At 40.2% G+C, this 15354-nt stretch overlaps 1 protein-coding gene across 1 annotated transcript in view; it reads right to left on the bottom strand.

Annotated features, from left to right (window-relative positions):
- The window catches only part of DCHS2 (dachsous cadherin-related 2), a 108714-nt gene that overhangs the window by 36870 nt on the left and 56490 nt on the right, over nucleotides 1-15354 (bottom strand). Inside the window, exons 4-8 of the mRNA XM_077300054.1 lie at nucleotides 12114-12350; nucleotides 9749-10765; nucleotides 6410-6597; nucleotides 4274-4373; nucleotides 1195-1352 (exon numbers count right to left, since the gene is read on the bottom strand). Coding sequence (XP_077156169.1) covers nucleotides 1195-1352; nucleotides 4274-4373; nucleotides 6410-6597; nucleotides 9749-10765; nucleotides 12114-12350 — 1700 coding nt within the window. The remainder of the gene's footprint in view (nucleotides 1-1194; nucleotides 1353-4273; nucleotides 4374-6409; nucleotides 6598-9748; nucleotides 10766-12113; nucleotides 12351-15354) is intronic.

The raw sequence follows: 15354 nt of genomic DNA, 5'->3' as shown, positions 1-15354 counted from the left end.
ACTAACTAAAATGACTGTCCTACTAGCAATGCATAAGTGATGTAGCTAAAGTTCATAATTACCAGGTTCACATTACAAACTTTGGCTTATAATTGAACCTGAGACAACCATTAATGATTGAGAATTCAGACTTGATAATCAAAGCCAGAGAAGATCTGCTTCCTCCCGTCCTGCTAACCCAGCTATAAGAAGTCCTGCAATACTCCTAGGGATGTAACCAGAAGCACAAAAGGGTTAATGGATTTCAGAACTCAGCTTAGAAAAAACAGATAATTTCCTTTTTAAAAAATGTAGGTTTGCTGAATTCAATTCCAAACTGAGCTGGGGAAGAATTTACCTATCACTCCAAAACCTAAGTTATCAACTTCTTCAGCAATATTCAGTCATAAACAAATGGCTTGAAGAAGGGCAGCCCATAACTGGAAAAGTGATAGTCTAGAAATAGGGATGTGCCAACTTACAAGGAAAACAAAATGACAAGCTGTAAAAGGTTCACAATTGTTCAAGAGATGCTATGTTATCTTGATATACAGCAAGTTATACATGCTATTTCATCCAGGGGTAAAATTTAACTCTCTCTTGTAATAAGCTACAGGTCAAGAGATTTGCTGCCATTTCCAAGGGTAAATGCTCTTTTTACAAATGGACCACAGAGAAATGAGCAAGTCTTTAGCTAGCATAAGCCATTAAATTATAACTGACCAAAATTTATGACTTGGAAAGTGGCAAAAATAAACAAGTTGCAAAAGTGAATGTAACACTTGCAGACCTACAAGCCAAAAACTGTGATGTAAAGTGCATTCTCTGAAGCAGTTCTGGTGGATCCTGAACTCCCAATTTAGTGTCTCTCTTTAAAAAAAAATCTCTGATCAGGTCAGTCCCAGAAGATAAAGAAACAATAGGATATTGGTAGTCAAGACATTTAACCTTTCTTGCATCTCAGCTAAATTTTCATGTTGCATTCTCCTCTACATTTAAAAGGTTTATAGCTTTTCTCCTCTTACCAATCACTTTCTCATAATGGAGCAGAAATTATAACTATTCAGGACACAGTTAATATCTCACATATTTAAGAATATACTTCCACTCTGCATGGGGAGATCTTTAGAGGGAGAGGGATCCAAGCTTCTCGGTTCTGCTTCTTGCTGAAGACGTTCATTGTAGCCCAAATACAACAATTGCTTGAGCCAATACCTCAACATTGATGTCCATTTGTCCTTGAAGTGAAGGTATTCCCTGATCAGCTGCAGTGAGTACCATTCTGTAGGTCAACCTCCAATTATATAAAAGAGCTTCAGTAGTTCGTAACTCACCACTACTGCTGTCAATCTGAAAGTGACCTAAACTTTCTCCTAGAAAAGATATGTTACCATTAACACAGCTGTACACTGAAGAAAGTGGTATATAAACAATTATTGTATTTATTTACTAGTCCTAAAGCCTGTTGCACTCAGGGATGCAACAGGAGCTAGCGGGGGGAGCCCACGAGGCTTATGCTATCGCCCTACCTGTCTAGGGCATTGGTGGCATAGGTGATGTTTGTGGCAGGCGGTCTGCTCTCCTCCATGGCCAGGGAGTGTTCAGCCATGAGTTCACAAGTGCACTTTGCAGCTGGCTCCTGGGGCCAGGTGCCCCAAGGGCCAGCTGATTGGCCCATGCAGCCAGAAGCGGTGTCTGGACAACCAGACATGTCCTGGATTCCACTCCACCCTTAGTGCCTCTACCAAAAAATTAGAGCCACTAGTGGTTAAGTTTTTATTTATTAGATTTTTATACTGCCCTCTCATACGGCTCAGGGCGGTTTACATATAACATCACAGGGGAGATACATGGAATGACCTAAACATATAATATAATCAAAAGTAACATCAACAATAATCCAACAGTGGTTCCAAATCAATACAATTTCAATAGTTTTGATCAACAACAATATAACAGAACAGCAACTTAGATAAGGTCCCCAGAGAGTTCAGACTGGTTGAGGCCAAGGAGTGGGTGTCTGAGGGGGACCTGTGGATGTTATTAGGTTTGGTCAGTCTCAGAAAATGCCTGGTGGACGAGCTCCCTTTTGCAGGCCCTGTGAAATTGTGGGAGTTCAGCCAGGGCCCTGATCTCTTCAGAGAGCTCGTTCTACCAGGGCCGAGACAGAAAAAGCTCTGGCCCTTGTTGAAGACCAACATGCTTATTTGGGGCCAGGGATCACCCACCAGTTGGCAGTGGTGAAGCGTAATACTCTTTTGAAGCTATAAGCATAGAGATGGTCTCTCAGGTACACTGGGCCCAGACTGCATATGGCCTTGAAGGTAAGAACCAAAACTTTAAGCCTGATCTGGAAATGCAGAGGAGTTAGAAATAGATGCATATCCATAATCCATAAATCATAGATAATTTAGATGAAGCTTGTGAAGTTACAGAAGGCTACAACCCTGGGAAATAACTTCTATTTATTTATTGCCCTCTCTCCCCATTTCTTGGGTAATTTATATTCATTCTCTCTACCACCCCAAAGAAAACAGTAATTGAATGTTGTGATAGTTCAGTGTGAATTCTTTGACTAACAAATAATTATGACAAGTACAAACTGACTATGAGACAGGTAAAAGAGAACAGCAAATGAAAAATGTAAAATTTAGCTAATCAATTTGCAATTTAAAAAATGCCAATTACTAGATACTTAAGATGCTATGAACGACAACTTTCTTCAATAATGACAACTTTCTCCAATAATGTAGTTCATACAAATACTGTTATGGCATTCATATGCAAAACCTTTATATCAGGCTTTTACAAAACTCTGGGGTTTCTTGACGACCCTGCAAAGGTTTCCTGATGATGGGTGGGAATTAATTAATTTTTAATATATTTTAATGTGTTAAACATTGTACTGGGTGATATGACCATATATGGTCACATTGACCTCCCCCCCTCAACAACGGCCAATGATGGGCTTGGAGGGGGAGGGGCCCCAGTTGAGTTGTACACAGCTATGTTTTCCAACCATATTCTGCACGATCACACCACTTCTGGGGTTTCTCAAAGCCTGAAGAATGTTTCAGGGGTTTCTCAATAGTAAAAAAAGCTGAGAAAGGCTGCTCTACGTAGTTCACCAAGATGAATTCCACTAAAGCAGCTGTGAGTGTCTGCTGCAGCAACTACATAAATCCCATTTCAAAGACTGAAGCTGCAATCATATGAGCATTTTACTGGGAGTAAGCTCACTGACATGGGGCTAACTTCTGAGTAGACCTGCTTAGAATCACTGCCTAAGTGGCTTATCATGGAACAAACTTCGCCAGCATTGGATCACAGTAAATGTGCTAGTCTTTATGATGCCATAGGATATTTTTAAGTTTGCTTCTTCTGTTATCTTGATTAAAGTTTATAAAGATTAAAGAACTGCCATTTTAGAACACTCCTGAATAAAATTTATATGGTGGATGATTGTATCACTTCAGCTGCAAGGAAAGAAATATACTAGACCTGTAGTGTTTGGAAAAGGTCAGATAAACTAAAACCAGGCCTTGAAACGTCCCATTCATATCCTACTTTTACTGCATTTTTCACATAGCAAGAGTAAAGATAAATATGCTGCAGAACACTATCAGACAAACATTCCATCAAAGGAAGGATGAAACAGGATCTATAGAACACAAGCTCCATTGTTTGCTCGGATTATCTTTTGATCCATGTCGCAGACACAAACCAATCGCTATACGAAGATTTCCAAGCAAGTCGTGGGAAAGGCAAGATCATCTTTCCACTGGGATGTCTATCATTAACAAAATCCTAAACTGCACCTAACGTATTTTAGTATAACCTTCATCATCACCATTTATCCCTTGGCTGAACTGCTATCTTCCCTTGAGAATTCTGGGAGCGGAAAAAATGGGATGAAACCCTTAAGAGCAAGTGTCTAGAGATACAAGGCAAGGATGTATAGAGTTTTACATGATAAACACATGGTCAAGCCACCGAAATTAAAGGAAAAATTGGGAAGCTAGACATTTTAGGACACCCCCACCGTTACACTTTGAATTCAAGGCATGGAATCTACCTCACAATAAATGGACAGCATTGCATGTAATGGAAAGCTGTGAGGCTTTCTCTTCATATGTGTGAACCAGTCTTAAATGGAAAAGGAAGGGTATGGAACAGAAGCCAAAGCTGTATCCATGCTTACCAAGCACAAGTACAAGCAGGGTTTACTGCCCCCTTTAACCCATGCATTGCACTTAATTATCCTAGTCACACTTGACAAGCTGGGAAATCTTACCTGATGACAATGAATATGACACCATCCCATTGTTTCCAGAATCAAGATCCTTGGCATAGACAGTGGCAACTAGTGTTCCTGCTGGTTGCCCTTCCAGTACCTAAAGACAAATAATTTGTTTACAACTGAACTTTCCAAATGGCAAAGTCTTCAAAATTACATTCATAATAGAAAGGAAGCAGCTAAACCTAAAGGCTACTTGGGGCTCAGTGGTTTGCTAAAGGAGCCCAAACACAGATTCACAGCAGTTTTCTTTCTATAGCTTCTCTGTACCACAGTCTCTTCTGGCCACTCAAACTTTATCTTCCATAGGGATAGATCAAGATGGATAGCTGTGTTAGTCTATCTGTGGCAGCAGAAAAAAAACAAAAGTCCAGTAGCACTTACAAGGCTTACAAAATTTGTGGCAGGTATAAGCTATCATGTGTAACAGCTCATACTGAAGAAGTGAGCTGTGACACATAAGCTTGCCACAAATGTTGTTAGTTTTTAAGATGTTACTGGACACTTTCTATTGACCTTCCATGTCAATTAACAGCTAAGTTTGTACAAAATAGTATCTCTGAAACAGATTCATTCTAATAATTACAATGTATAAGTTTTTAAAATTAATGTTCTTTCTTAAAGCAGGGTTCCCCAAACTTTTGGTCCCTATGAGCATCTTTGGAATTCTGACACGGGCCATGGGGTACAAACAAGGGAAGTAGGGCCAGACACAAGATGGCTGCTGTAGGAGGCAGAGCCCCACACACAGAGGAAGCCCAAGTGCAAGGGGAAAGCTCTTCCGCCAGGTGCTTGGTTGAGGCCGAGGTAATAAGATCAAGTCCCTCCCCTTTGTACAGCTTGTACCCCTTTGTATTTGCAGTCCTTCCAGGCCAAACATTGCCTGCGGTCATCTATCAGCGCAACAATGGCTGCTACTCAGAAGGGTTGAGGGTTCACATGGGAAAGTAGACTCTGAATTGTTGCCACCATTGATTGCATTGCGATTACATTGGAGTTTTATGCTGTTTTTATGTTTTTATATAAACCACCATGAGCCAGCTGTGCTGGGAGTAGCGGTCTATAAATATAAATCAAATAAATAAAACTAACACTATGGTGGCAGCAGTGGCTGAAACTAGTCATCTGCTCAGCCAAACAGATCTCCAGAGGCCAATCAGAGGCCCTGCTGGCCAAGAGACCACAAATGCCATGATGGGGACCCCCTTTTAAAATAAATGTACTGAAACCATCTTTAATCATTTCAGATAATAGGCATTTTGATTAACCTTGCCACTCCTGATGCTCTGGAAAGTTCAATCAAAAGTATCCAGATTGCCTACAGAGTTAAATCCTGACTTTTACTGTTTGACTTGGGTGGGAGTCAAAAGAATTCCTATCTCTGTGAGAAATGCATACATTAAATTGAGTTTTCAACATCAACCATGGAATACAGTTTAGAACACATGGACAAAAAATGTAAGCAGCCACACTGGCTCATCGTGAAATCCAAAAACAGAAGCTGTTTTTAATACCTTGTATTAAAACAACCCCCCCCCCAAAAAAAAACCACAAGGCTGGACGTTACAAAGCAAAAAAGGGGAGGGGAATTAGCTGTTTGGTAACATGATTATGATTGCCAATCACAGGACAAGTAATTGATCACATAATTCCTTAATTAATCGCCCTGACCCTCCGGGGAGGGCGGTATATAAATAGAATAGATATAATAAATATAATAAATAAGTAAAGAATTCAATCCAAGTTCAGTGGCATCTTAGAAACCAATAAGATATAAGCTTTTGAAAGTCAAAGCTCCCATTGTGAGACTATAAGGTGCCTCTGACTTCAAATCTAACTGTTTTATTGCAGACGAAACATGGCTACCCAGTCAAACTTCCTTAATTATATGTCAAAAATCAAGCCAAATTTCACTACCAGTTCAAACATGTCACCACAAGATGGTGCTCAAAACAAATCAATAGTTATTGGAAGCCGCGGGGTACACCTCTTTGGGTGAAATGTGAATGTAATAGCCACACTGGATGTATTGTACTTTTCACCATGCTATTCCACATTAACACAATTCACATGTGGAACTGAGGCACCTTTTAAAGAGAGAAACAAAACTGGTCTAAAGCAATAACTACAAACCTTGATGCAGAACTCTGCTCCAGCAGACAACTGAGGGAAGCTGGGATGGTTATCATTGAGGTCAGTCACTGAAATATAGGCTGTTACTGTGGCATTAAGTCGAGGAGCACCATGGTCAGTCACGAGTACAACCAGTTGATGGTGAGACTGTTGTTCATGGTCTAGTGCAACCCAGTTTATAATTTCACCTGCAGAACAACCAAGAGGAAATAGCACGATGGGCTGTATAATCAGCTGTACAGAATACACTTCATTAGCTACTTTTGTCACTTGTTATGTGCATTATACAGATACGTGCAACAACCCATCACTCAGCACTGTCGCATCTAAGAGGTCATAATAATCTCACTGTGCTCCAATCAACTTTATTTCACATATCAACCCCCCCCCCCCCAAATAAAAACCTTTGAAGCCAGATGGCCATTCTAAACAAGCCAAAATGCTCTCTTTTCACTGCCAGTGGAAGAAAAGAGTGAATATGATTTCAGATTTCAGCCAACTGGCTGACTTATAGCATACTAGGGACCTCTCTGATCAGAGCCTATTGGAGACCAGCAAGCATTTTCTTCTCTTTTTTAAAAGACAAAAGATATTCCATAGAGTCGCTATCACTTGCTTGAACATCTGGACCTCATCCCAATTTTGTGGATGTCTCTTTAAAAAAAATGCTGCAATGGAACTGTAGTAAATTACTTTGATCTCTCCACTATCTCCCCAGACCTATCTTTAGTAGCCATTTTTCTTTACTCATTCTCCAGATGGTGAATACTACAGCTTTTGTGCAGTATACAGTCTCACGTTCCACATCTGTAAAGCACAATGACTCTCTTGCCAACTGTTTCATCACCTGTGCTTGATTTCCATCCCACATTCCTTTTTGCTTGAATTTCAAGCATTTTATTTTACCTTGTTAAAATAGCTGGCTTTGTGTATCTTGGATTAGGCATTTGATTTCACAGTTTTCACCTATTCAAATCGATATGTTCTACTTTTATTTATTTATAATTATATTTGTTAACCACCACTTTTGGACCCAGCCAGCTTATGGCAGTTTACATAGCTTTTAAAAACCCCACATAAAAACAATACCCACAACAACCCAAAACACAGATGGTGGTAAAAACATTATCTGCAGGATACTCACTCCCCCAACCCCCACATGCATAGCCGTCAACTCTCCAGGAGGTAGCTTCAGAGAGTGTCTGGCCCAACAGATTTCCATAGGCCCATACAGGGAGGGAGACGCTCTTCTTGGCCCGGCCTCAACCAAACGCCTGGCAGAAGAGCTCCATTTTACAGGCCCTGTGAAACATTACCATTGTAGTACTGAATTATTACACATAAGATTCCACCTAAAATTTCTGAGAGTACCAGGAGATTTTCATTGCTTCCCCCCTTTTGTGGGAGATTTCTGCTTTCTCCCTTCCAGTTGTTCTGGGGCAGCATTTCAGGTGCATTGCAGGAGCAGCATTTCAGCTCAGGGGTATTTTGAGCTGCTCATGGAAAAGAAATTGCTGAAAATCACCCGCTTACCCTTGTGGAAATTCTAGGCAGGATCCAAATCTCACACTGCAGCCCTTAGCAGAATTATATTCTCTTAAAGTCAATAGAAGGGTTATAGGAGCACACTGAAGTTCACAGTGAAGTCCTTCACTAATGTCTAAAGCCATAAAGGCAAGAGTCTTAGCTATGTCTATAGCACAGTTGAAGGAACCAAACATTAGGTATGAATATAGCCAGGTTAAATTTTCACCAAGAATTAATGATAGTCAAAGCCAGAGTAAACATTAAAAGCTTCCAGTCAACAATAGGGGAACATAATTGACATGAAAGACCATAAAGAAATCACTAGGTAGGATGGCTTAAAGTATAAGGAAAGGAGGCTGCAATCTAGAGAATCCCAATAAATGGATTAAAAGAGATGTGGTTGACATGGAAGGTATTAACTGACAATACAATCAAAGGGTGTGATTAGCATCAGTCCTAAAGTCAATTGCTTGGGTGGGTTTTATATTTGTAACTTCTGTCAGGAAAAACATAGCTACTCTTTGTCACCTGACTTTGCAGTTTTGCAGGAGTTTGGAGAGCCTCCACTGGTACTAATTTTAAATGTTTTTGCTAGTTGTTCATAACCATATAACTTATTATACAGAGCTAAGACCAGCAGCATCAAAAACTGTAAACTGCATTTTGTTTCAAATTAATTCTTACTTAATTGTAGCTATAGGTTAAAAAAAAACCAGAAACTCTGCATGTGATCTACTGGTTTGATTATTTATATATCTTTTATATGTCTTGTCAATTCACTGTTTTAATGCTTATCAGTTGACAGATGGGCAAAGGTCCTGCACCTTTCTCTCAATTACCAATCCTATTTATTCCTGTTGGTTACATGCATGCAGATCAGCTAACAGCCTATCAGGACCCATGGAAGGCTAAAGGAGCCATCCATGTGGAAGTGGAGAGAAAAATCTGTCAGATTGACAGCTCTCATCAGATACAGTCTAACCCTACAGAGTGAAGACTGGAAGGATTCCATCTCACTGGCTTTGAGTACAAGCAGGCTAAAATATTCTAAAGCAGGGGTAGTCAAACTGCGGCCCTCCAGATGTCCATGGACTACAATTCCCAGGAGCCCCTGCCAGCATTCGCTGGCAGGGGCTCCTTGGAATTGTAGTCCATGGACATCTGGAGGGCCGCAGTTTGACTACCCCTGCTCTAAAGAGAAGACTACATTGTCTCAGAGCCTAGTTTCTATGGAAAGCTAGCTAAAGTATTGGAATTTCCATAAATAGCTTACATTTGTACTCTGAGATTCCTAAGGCTAAAGATTTTTCTGAGGAATAAAATCCTGGCTGATAGCTCTTCTCTGCAAACATTGAACACTGTCACAGTACAAGCCCCCCCCCCCCCAAAAAAAACTATGTACATAAAAAACTATGTGCATAATTTCAAGCCTCTTTACTGAATATCTGTATTCCATCCTAGAAGGTTAATAAAGGCTGATTTTTCATGTTTACCTTAAGCCTCACCTACAAGAGCTGCATATGGAGTTCAGTCTGTCAGGTGGAGATCACTCTAGTCAAACTTCACATCCCGCTACCTCTATTCTAATGACATTTAAAATCCCGATCTTAGCAGAGCAAACTCACACAATCGACTAAATAAGAAAATTCAGACTGTTTCATTCTTCGTGCCTCTGTTTACCTCATTGCTTTCAGTTCTAAATTTGGAACTGCAACACATTTATTCACAAGAGAGAGACATTTGAATCACTTCCATATAGGAAGAAACAATATATTTCATAAACAATACAGGGAAGATTGTAAAATATATTACCTGTGTTGGAATTGATCTTGAAATATTTGCCATCAGATAGGAGAAAATAGGAAAGTTGCCCATTTCTCCCAGAGTCCTTGTCGACTGCTGTGAGGGTGCCAACCACACCTTGCGGCAATGAACTTTCTTCGGTTTCAAAAAAATAGACATCATGCATGAACACAGGATAATTGTCATTTTCATCGAGGACATTAACAATTATTGATGTACTTGCATTTTGACCTGACTTATCCATTGGGCTAGTAACATAGGCTCTAAAATTGTGAGACTGAGTTAGTTCATAGTCTAAGGGATTTCGTAGGTAAATGCTGCCTGTTTTGGGGTCAATTCCAAACGAAGCAGAATCTATGGTATGCTCTAGAGAATACACAAATATCCCAGGAGTATACTGTGAATCTAATGTTCGGGTTTGTACTTGAAGAATTATGGCACCTATGGAACATGTCTCTCTGACATCCACGTGATAGACCAAATTTTCAAAGCTCAAAGTGGGGAATGTCTTCGGTTCATCAACAATCACAGTCAGGACCATCAAAGAACTCAGAGGAGGACTTCCATGATCTTCAGCTGCAATGTGTATTGTGTACTCTTTCTGCTTATCAGCATCCAGAGACCTGGCAAGGTACAGCACTCCGAGAACTGGATCAATAGTAAAAACACCTAATTGATTGTTCACAATAGTGTATCTGATCACTCCGTTTAGCCCACTGTCTTTGTCTTCTGCGTGAGCAATGTACAGAGCCGTCCCAGATACTGTGCTATGTGATATACGTACATTATCAGATTCCATAACAAACACCGGAGGGTTGTCATTGACATCTATCACAGTTATGTTGACCTGAGCATTGCTGTAGACAGGGAAGCTTCCCAACTGTGATTGCACTGTTAGAACTGCATGGCAATGGTTTTCATGGTCAAGCAGTTTTTGGGTGCGGATAATGCCGTATTGAGAGTCAATAGAGAATCTTCCATAGGGATCACCAGAGGAAATTCTGTATGAAATTGTTTCTGAAAAACCTAAAAGAGGAACAAAGCACAGACAAGTCAGGCATTTGGTTGTTTAGGGGCTTCACTTACCAGAATACACTCTTGAATGTCTGCAAAATATATGACATGACAGCACAACCTGAGCTGAACCACTCAAACCACTCTTAAGAGACGTTTGCTTCCTAAGTCCTTGTTTCCTTGCTAGTGTCTCTGGAGTGTAACAGACAAATGGATACTCTACAGACTCTACTTAAATGCTAACCCATTTATGCAATCTGTGTTTTTACCCCAAAGCTGTGAATTAAATTTTATGAAGAAATCAATATTATTTCTCTCATACTGGAACGTTTTGCCAACTAGGTCATGTTAAACTGAAGAATTAATTACACACTAAAGAAACACAAATGTTCCATGCACATAATTTTAATTTCTCAGCTTATCTGTTGTGAGAACCAAATAATCAAAGCCTGAACCAAGACTACAAACTAAGGGATTATAGCATATCTAGAGTATGGGAAAGGTAAATAAAACATCTCAAGGATAAGGAATGTTTTATAGGAAACCATGGAATGTTAATAGCAAAACCCACCTGAACTACTATTAGGTCACATTCTACAATCTTAGTAAAATTTTATATGGTTAATATACTTTCTTCTACAGTGATGAAAAGGGGAATAAATCCACAACCATAGTAATTTATTAAACCATTTCTATCCCACACATTTCCTCCTCCACAGAGACCAGAGTTGGCTCACAAAATTTATTCTTTCGCTGAAAACCTCCCTTTGGAAAAGGGGGGAGCAAAAGGGAGGCTGACAGGAGGACCCGCCAAGCTGCTGGTTTAAGTAGCCAGCAGCCATTGCAGTGTTCCATTTCGTTTTCCCCCTTCAGATTGGAGGGAAATGAGCAGTGGGGTGCCAGAGGGCTTGGTGTAGTGGTTAGGAGTAAGCTTTCACAATAATTTCAAAATCCAAATACCGATATTGGGATTCAGAAACATCAGGCGCACCCCTACTTCTGAACACTGTTTCCCTACAAGTGTAAACAACGACATGGCCAACCATTGTGAAGAGACAATGGAGATATATGAGACTCTCCTATGTCCCCCTTGTGCTCATGCCCATCCATGAACATGGGCAAGAGACATAAATTGGAATCCACTTATGGAATGGATTATGTCCAATACTTCCAATAAGCTTCTATAGTTGTAACTAGTAAAAATAAACCTGTTGGTTTGTGATTTTAATATCAGTAAATTATGTGGAAACACTACATCTAAAAACACTTGAGAAAATGCTCTCTTTTCTTCAATTGCTATATCAGTTGCAAAGCAATCTGGGGTTCTGGACTCTGTCTGAATGCAACCCAAGACACTTACTCAAAGGCTCCCTTGCTTTGACTGTCCCTACAGCACTGCCTTCAGGGATATCTTCAGGGATGGAGAACGTGTAGCGTGATCGCTCAAATACAGCAGGAGCCATGGCAGTCTGAAGGATCCTCACAGTCACAACTGCATTAACAACTGAGCAAAGACCACCTCCATCTCGAGCAGAGACAGTCAGCAGGACACTACTATGTTCCACATTGCTGAGACCTGATATCAGATAAATAATTCCTGCAAAAGAGAAAATTGTAATTAGAGAGGACACTGATACTTCTGCCTCACTCAGACAAGTTTTAAGTCCAAGTGCAACCTTTAAGTATCTTAGTGATAGCTCCAAAACCTGTATAATTTGGTTTTGATTGTTCTATGACGAGCTGTAAAAACAGGCAGGGACATTTGTAAAATGCTACTGTGGGCCAACATCATTATTAATATTAAATCAATTTTGTAAGATAATCAAATCTTCGTTGTGTCTTCAAAAGATGTTTTCTTCAGTTCTGTTCTGATCGTGATCTAAATAGAACCTGAAAGCATGAGAAACCCAAGAGAAAAATGCTGTTTTTAATTCCTGGATTTGTTTTTCGTTGAAGCGGAGATATAGAGTTCAAATAACTCAAAGTACAGGCTTGTAGTGCAGCTGCCCTGTTTCTTAACTTTCATTTGTCCTGTGGCACCCTGCTTTGAAGTAGTTATTGCTAAAATAACTGAGCTAGGAACTCACTATGTCAGGCAAAGTCTGAGTGTGATTTGTGAGAGTCAAAAGATGATTCTGTGGTACTAAACTTTTGAATCCGTAAATAAAAAACTGGGAAGCAGATTTGTACTCTTATCCTCTTTTCATCTGTCCCACTGTACTATTTAAACTAGGCATTTAAGGCCGGAATTCCTAAACAGGGGTCCATGGATCCGCAGGGGTCAGTGGCAACTCTGGAAGGGACCCATGGCCTTTACCCTCCTGCCTTAATGGACTCAGCCACAAGTTAGGGAACTGGTTGCTTCCATTGCTCCCAGCCCCCCGCCAGGCATGAGTTAATTCTCTCATAGCTTCTGTGCCTAGGAGGGGGCAGAGCCTACATGCCTGCTCTTGCCTTAAACTGCACCCTATTACTCCGCCCCTCAGTCTTCCCTGAGCTTGCCCGTAAACCATGGTCACGTCACTTCTGGTGACTTGTAACTGGGGGGGGGGGCATGGCACTGAGATATGACCAGCTGACATCATTTCTGAGGCTCCTCAAAGCTTGAAAAACTATTTAAGGGGCTCCTCTATGGTCAAAAGGTTGAAAAAGGCTGCTCTAAGGTAAGCCAGCATTATCATCTCAGTATTGGACTAAAGCTGACAGAAAAGTCTGGCTAAAGTCAGCTAAGTACGCTTTGGCATAGAGCCCCCCTCCCCAACTGCAACAAATTTAAATCAGGCTACTGAATGACACTATTGTGTTTCCACCAACCTTTTGTGTTTTCCCTGGCTCCACTGTGATATTTTCCAAACTTCCTTTGGTACTTCCTGGCAAAAGTGTGAAAAGGAATGTGTGGGTTTCTAGCAACTTTTTAATTATTATTCTGAATTATCACAGTCATATATATTTGACTGGTAAATGGTGTTCTGGAATTCAAGATCTAGCCAAGTTCTTCAGAACTGTAGATATGTCTCTGCACTGTTCCTACTGTTCCAAGGAGCACTATCTTTTGGAACTCAGCTGGGGTTATTTGCTCAATGCACAGAATGTCCAGGTGTTTCTTGAAATTTCTAGGCACTGCTCCAAGGGCTCCAATGACAACTGGCAGAATGGTAATCTTCTCTGAAATACTCTAACTCTATTTGTAGGTCTTCGTATTTTGTGATATTCTCCTTCCTTCTCTATTCTGCTGTTTTCTGAGATTGCAATGTCCAAACCATATATGCAATCCCCCCCCTTCAGTTGTGATATCAGGGGTGTTATGCTCCAGGGGTTTATATTTTTGCAATTGAAAGCCTCAAAGCAGCTGCAGCTCTTGTTGTGGTCATCATCAGCAGGAACTGCCTGCCTGACAAGATTAGGAAGACTCCCACATTTCTACCATTCCCCAGAACACCTTAGACTGAAATGTTCAAGAGGTCATGTAGTCTGTTGCTCTCCTTATTGAATTACTTTCCTGTTCATACTGTACTATCTTCTATTTTTGTAATCCATGCTCTACACAGGTTATGGTATGTCATGCCTTATAACGGTTTTGGCTTGCACTGTTTTCTAATTTAGTGATTCAAGGTCTACTACTTTGTTTAATGAATGTGTTTCATGCTACATTGCCGCATTGTTTTATACTTCGCGATCCGTCTTGAGTCTCAGTGAGAAAAGAGCTAGAAGGTAAATAAATGTATTGCGAATTCCTTGTAATTTATTTGAACCAACTTTACAACAAACAAGACATTCAGCCACAAAACACACTCTTAATGGGCAGGCACCACTGGATGCCTCTGCCAGCCACCCAGATAAAATGGATGTCTCTGTCCACCCGCCCATAGCATCAGCAACTGCTCAAGCTCCATGCAGCCTTCCAGCTGTTTAACAGAATCTGCTGTGCAAACTCAGCCTCTCTTTTGTTCGACCCAACAATGACCCTGTGAAATAGAGTTACTGTTATTTCCATTTGGTAGATAGGCTAATCAAACCACAGGGTGGCTTCTCTCAAACCACGGCAATGACTCCATTGCTGAGCGGGGATGTGAATCCAGTTCCCCCACCATTTCCTCCATGGGATTAAAATGGCTCTCAGACCACATATTTCCTCATCTGGAGTAATTAGTTCAGAAGCAATTTAGTTTTAGAGAACTAGTATATTATTTAGCTATAGTCAGTCAATGGGGCGGTGGGGAGTCAGGGAAGTTTATCAAAACCAAAGAAAACTTTTTTTTGGTGAACAATATAATTAACTATAGGCCAGAATCAGAAGCATACCATTTGTACAACTCCCAAAGGCAATAGGTCTAAAATATGTTACAATTATTTTAAAAAGAGCACCCAGAATGCTCAGAAGACTACAATAACCATAATTAAGATAATTCAATATCCACTTGCCTTCTTCAAAACAGACTGGTAATGTTCATAGATCTATCTTGGAATGGTGCTCTTCTTTGCCACAAATATTTTTTCATTTATTTAATTCAAATAAAATTAAGATTTCTTCCTATTTTATTCTTACCTTAATTATACATTAAATTCTATACTTCCTCTTTTTTGTTATACAAAAAACACAC

This window comes from Paroedura picta, chromosome 10 (genome assembly GCF_049243985.1).
Source record: "Paroedura picta isolate Pp20150507F chromosome 10, Ppicta_v3.0, whole genome shotgun sequence".
NCBI lineage: Eukaryota > Metazoa > Chordata > Lepidosauria > Squamata > Gekkonidae > Paroedura > Paroedura picta.
Note: the sequence above shows the minus strand (reverse complement) of the source record. Positions and strands in the feature narration are given on the sequence as shown.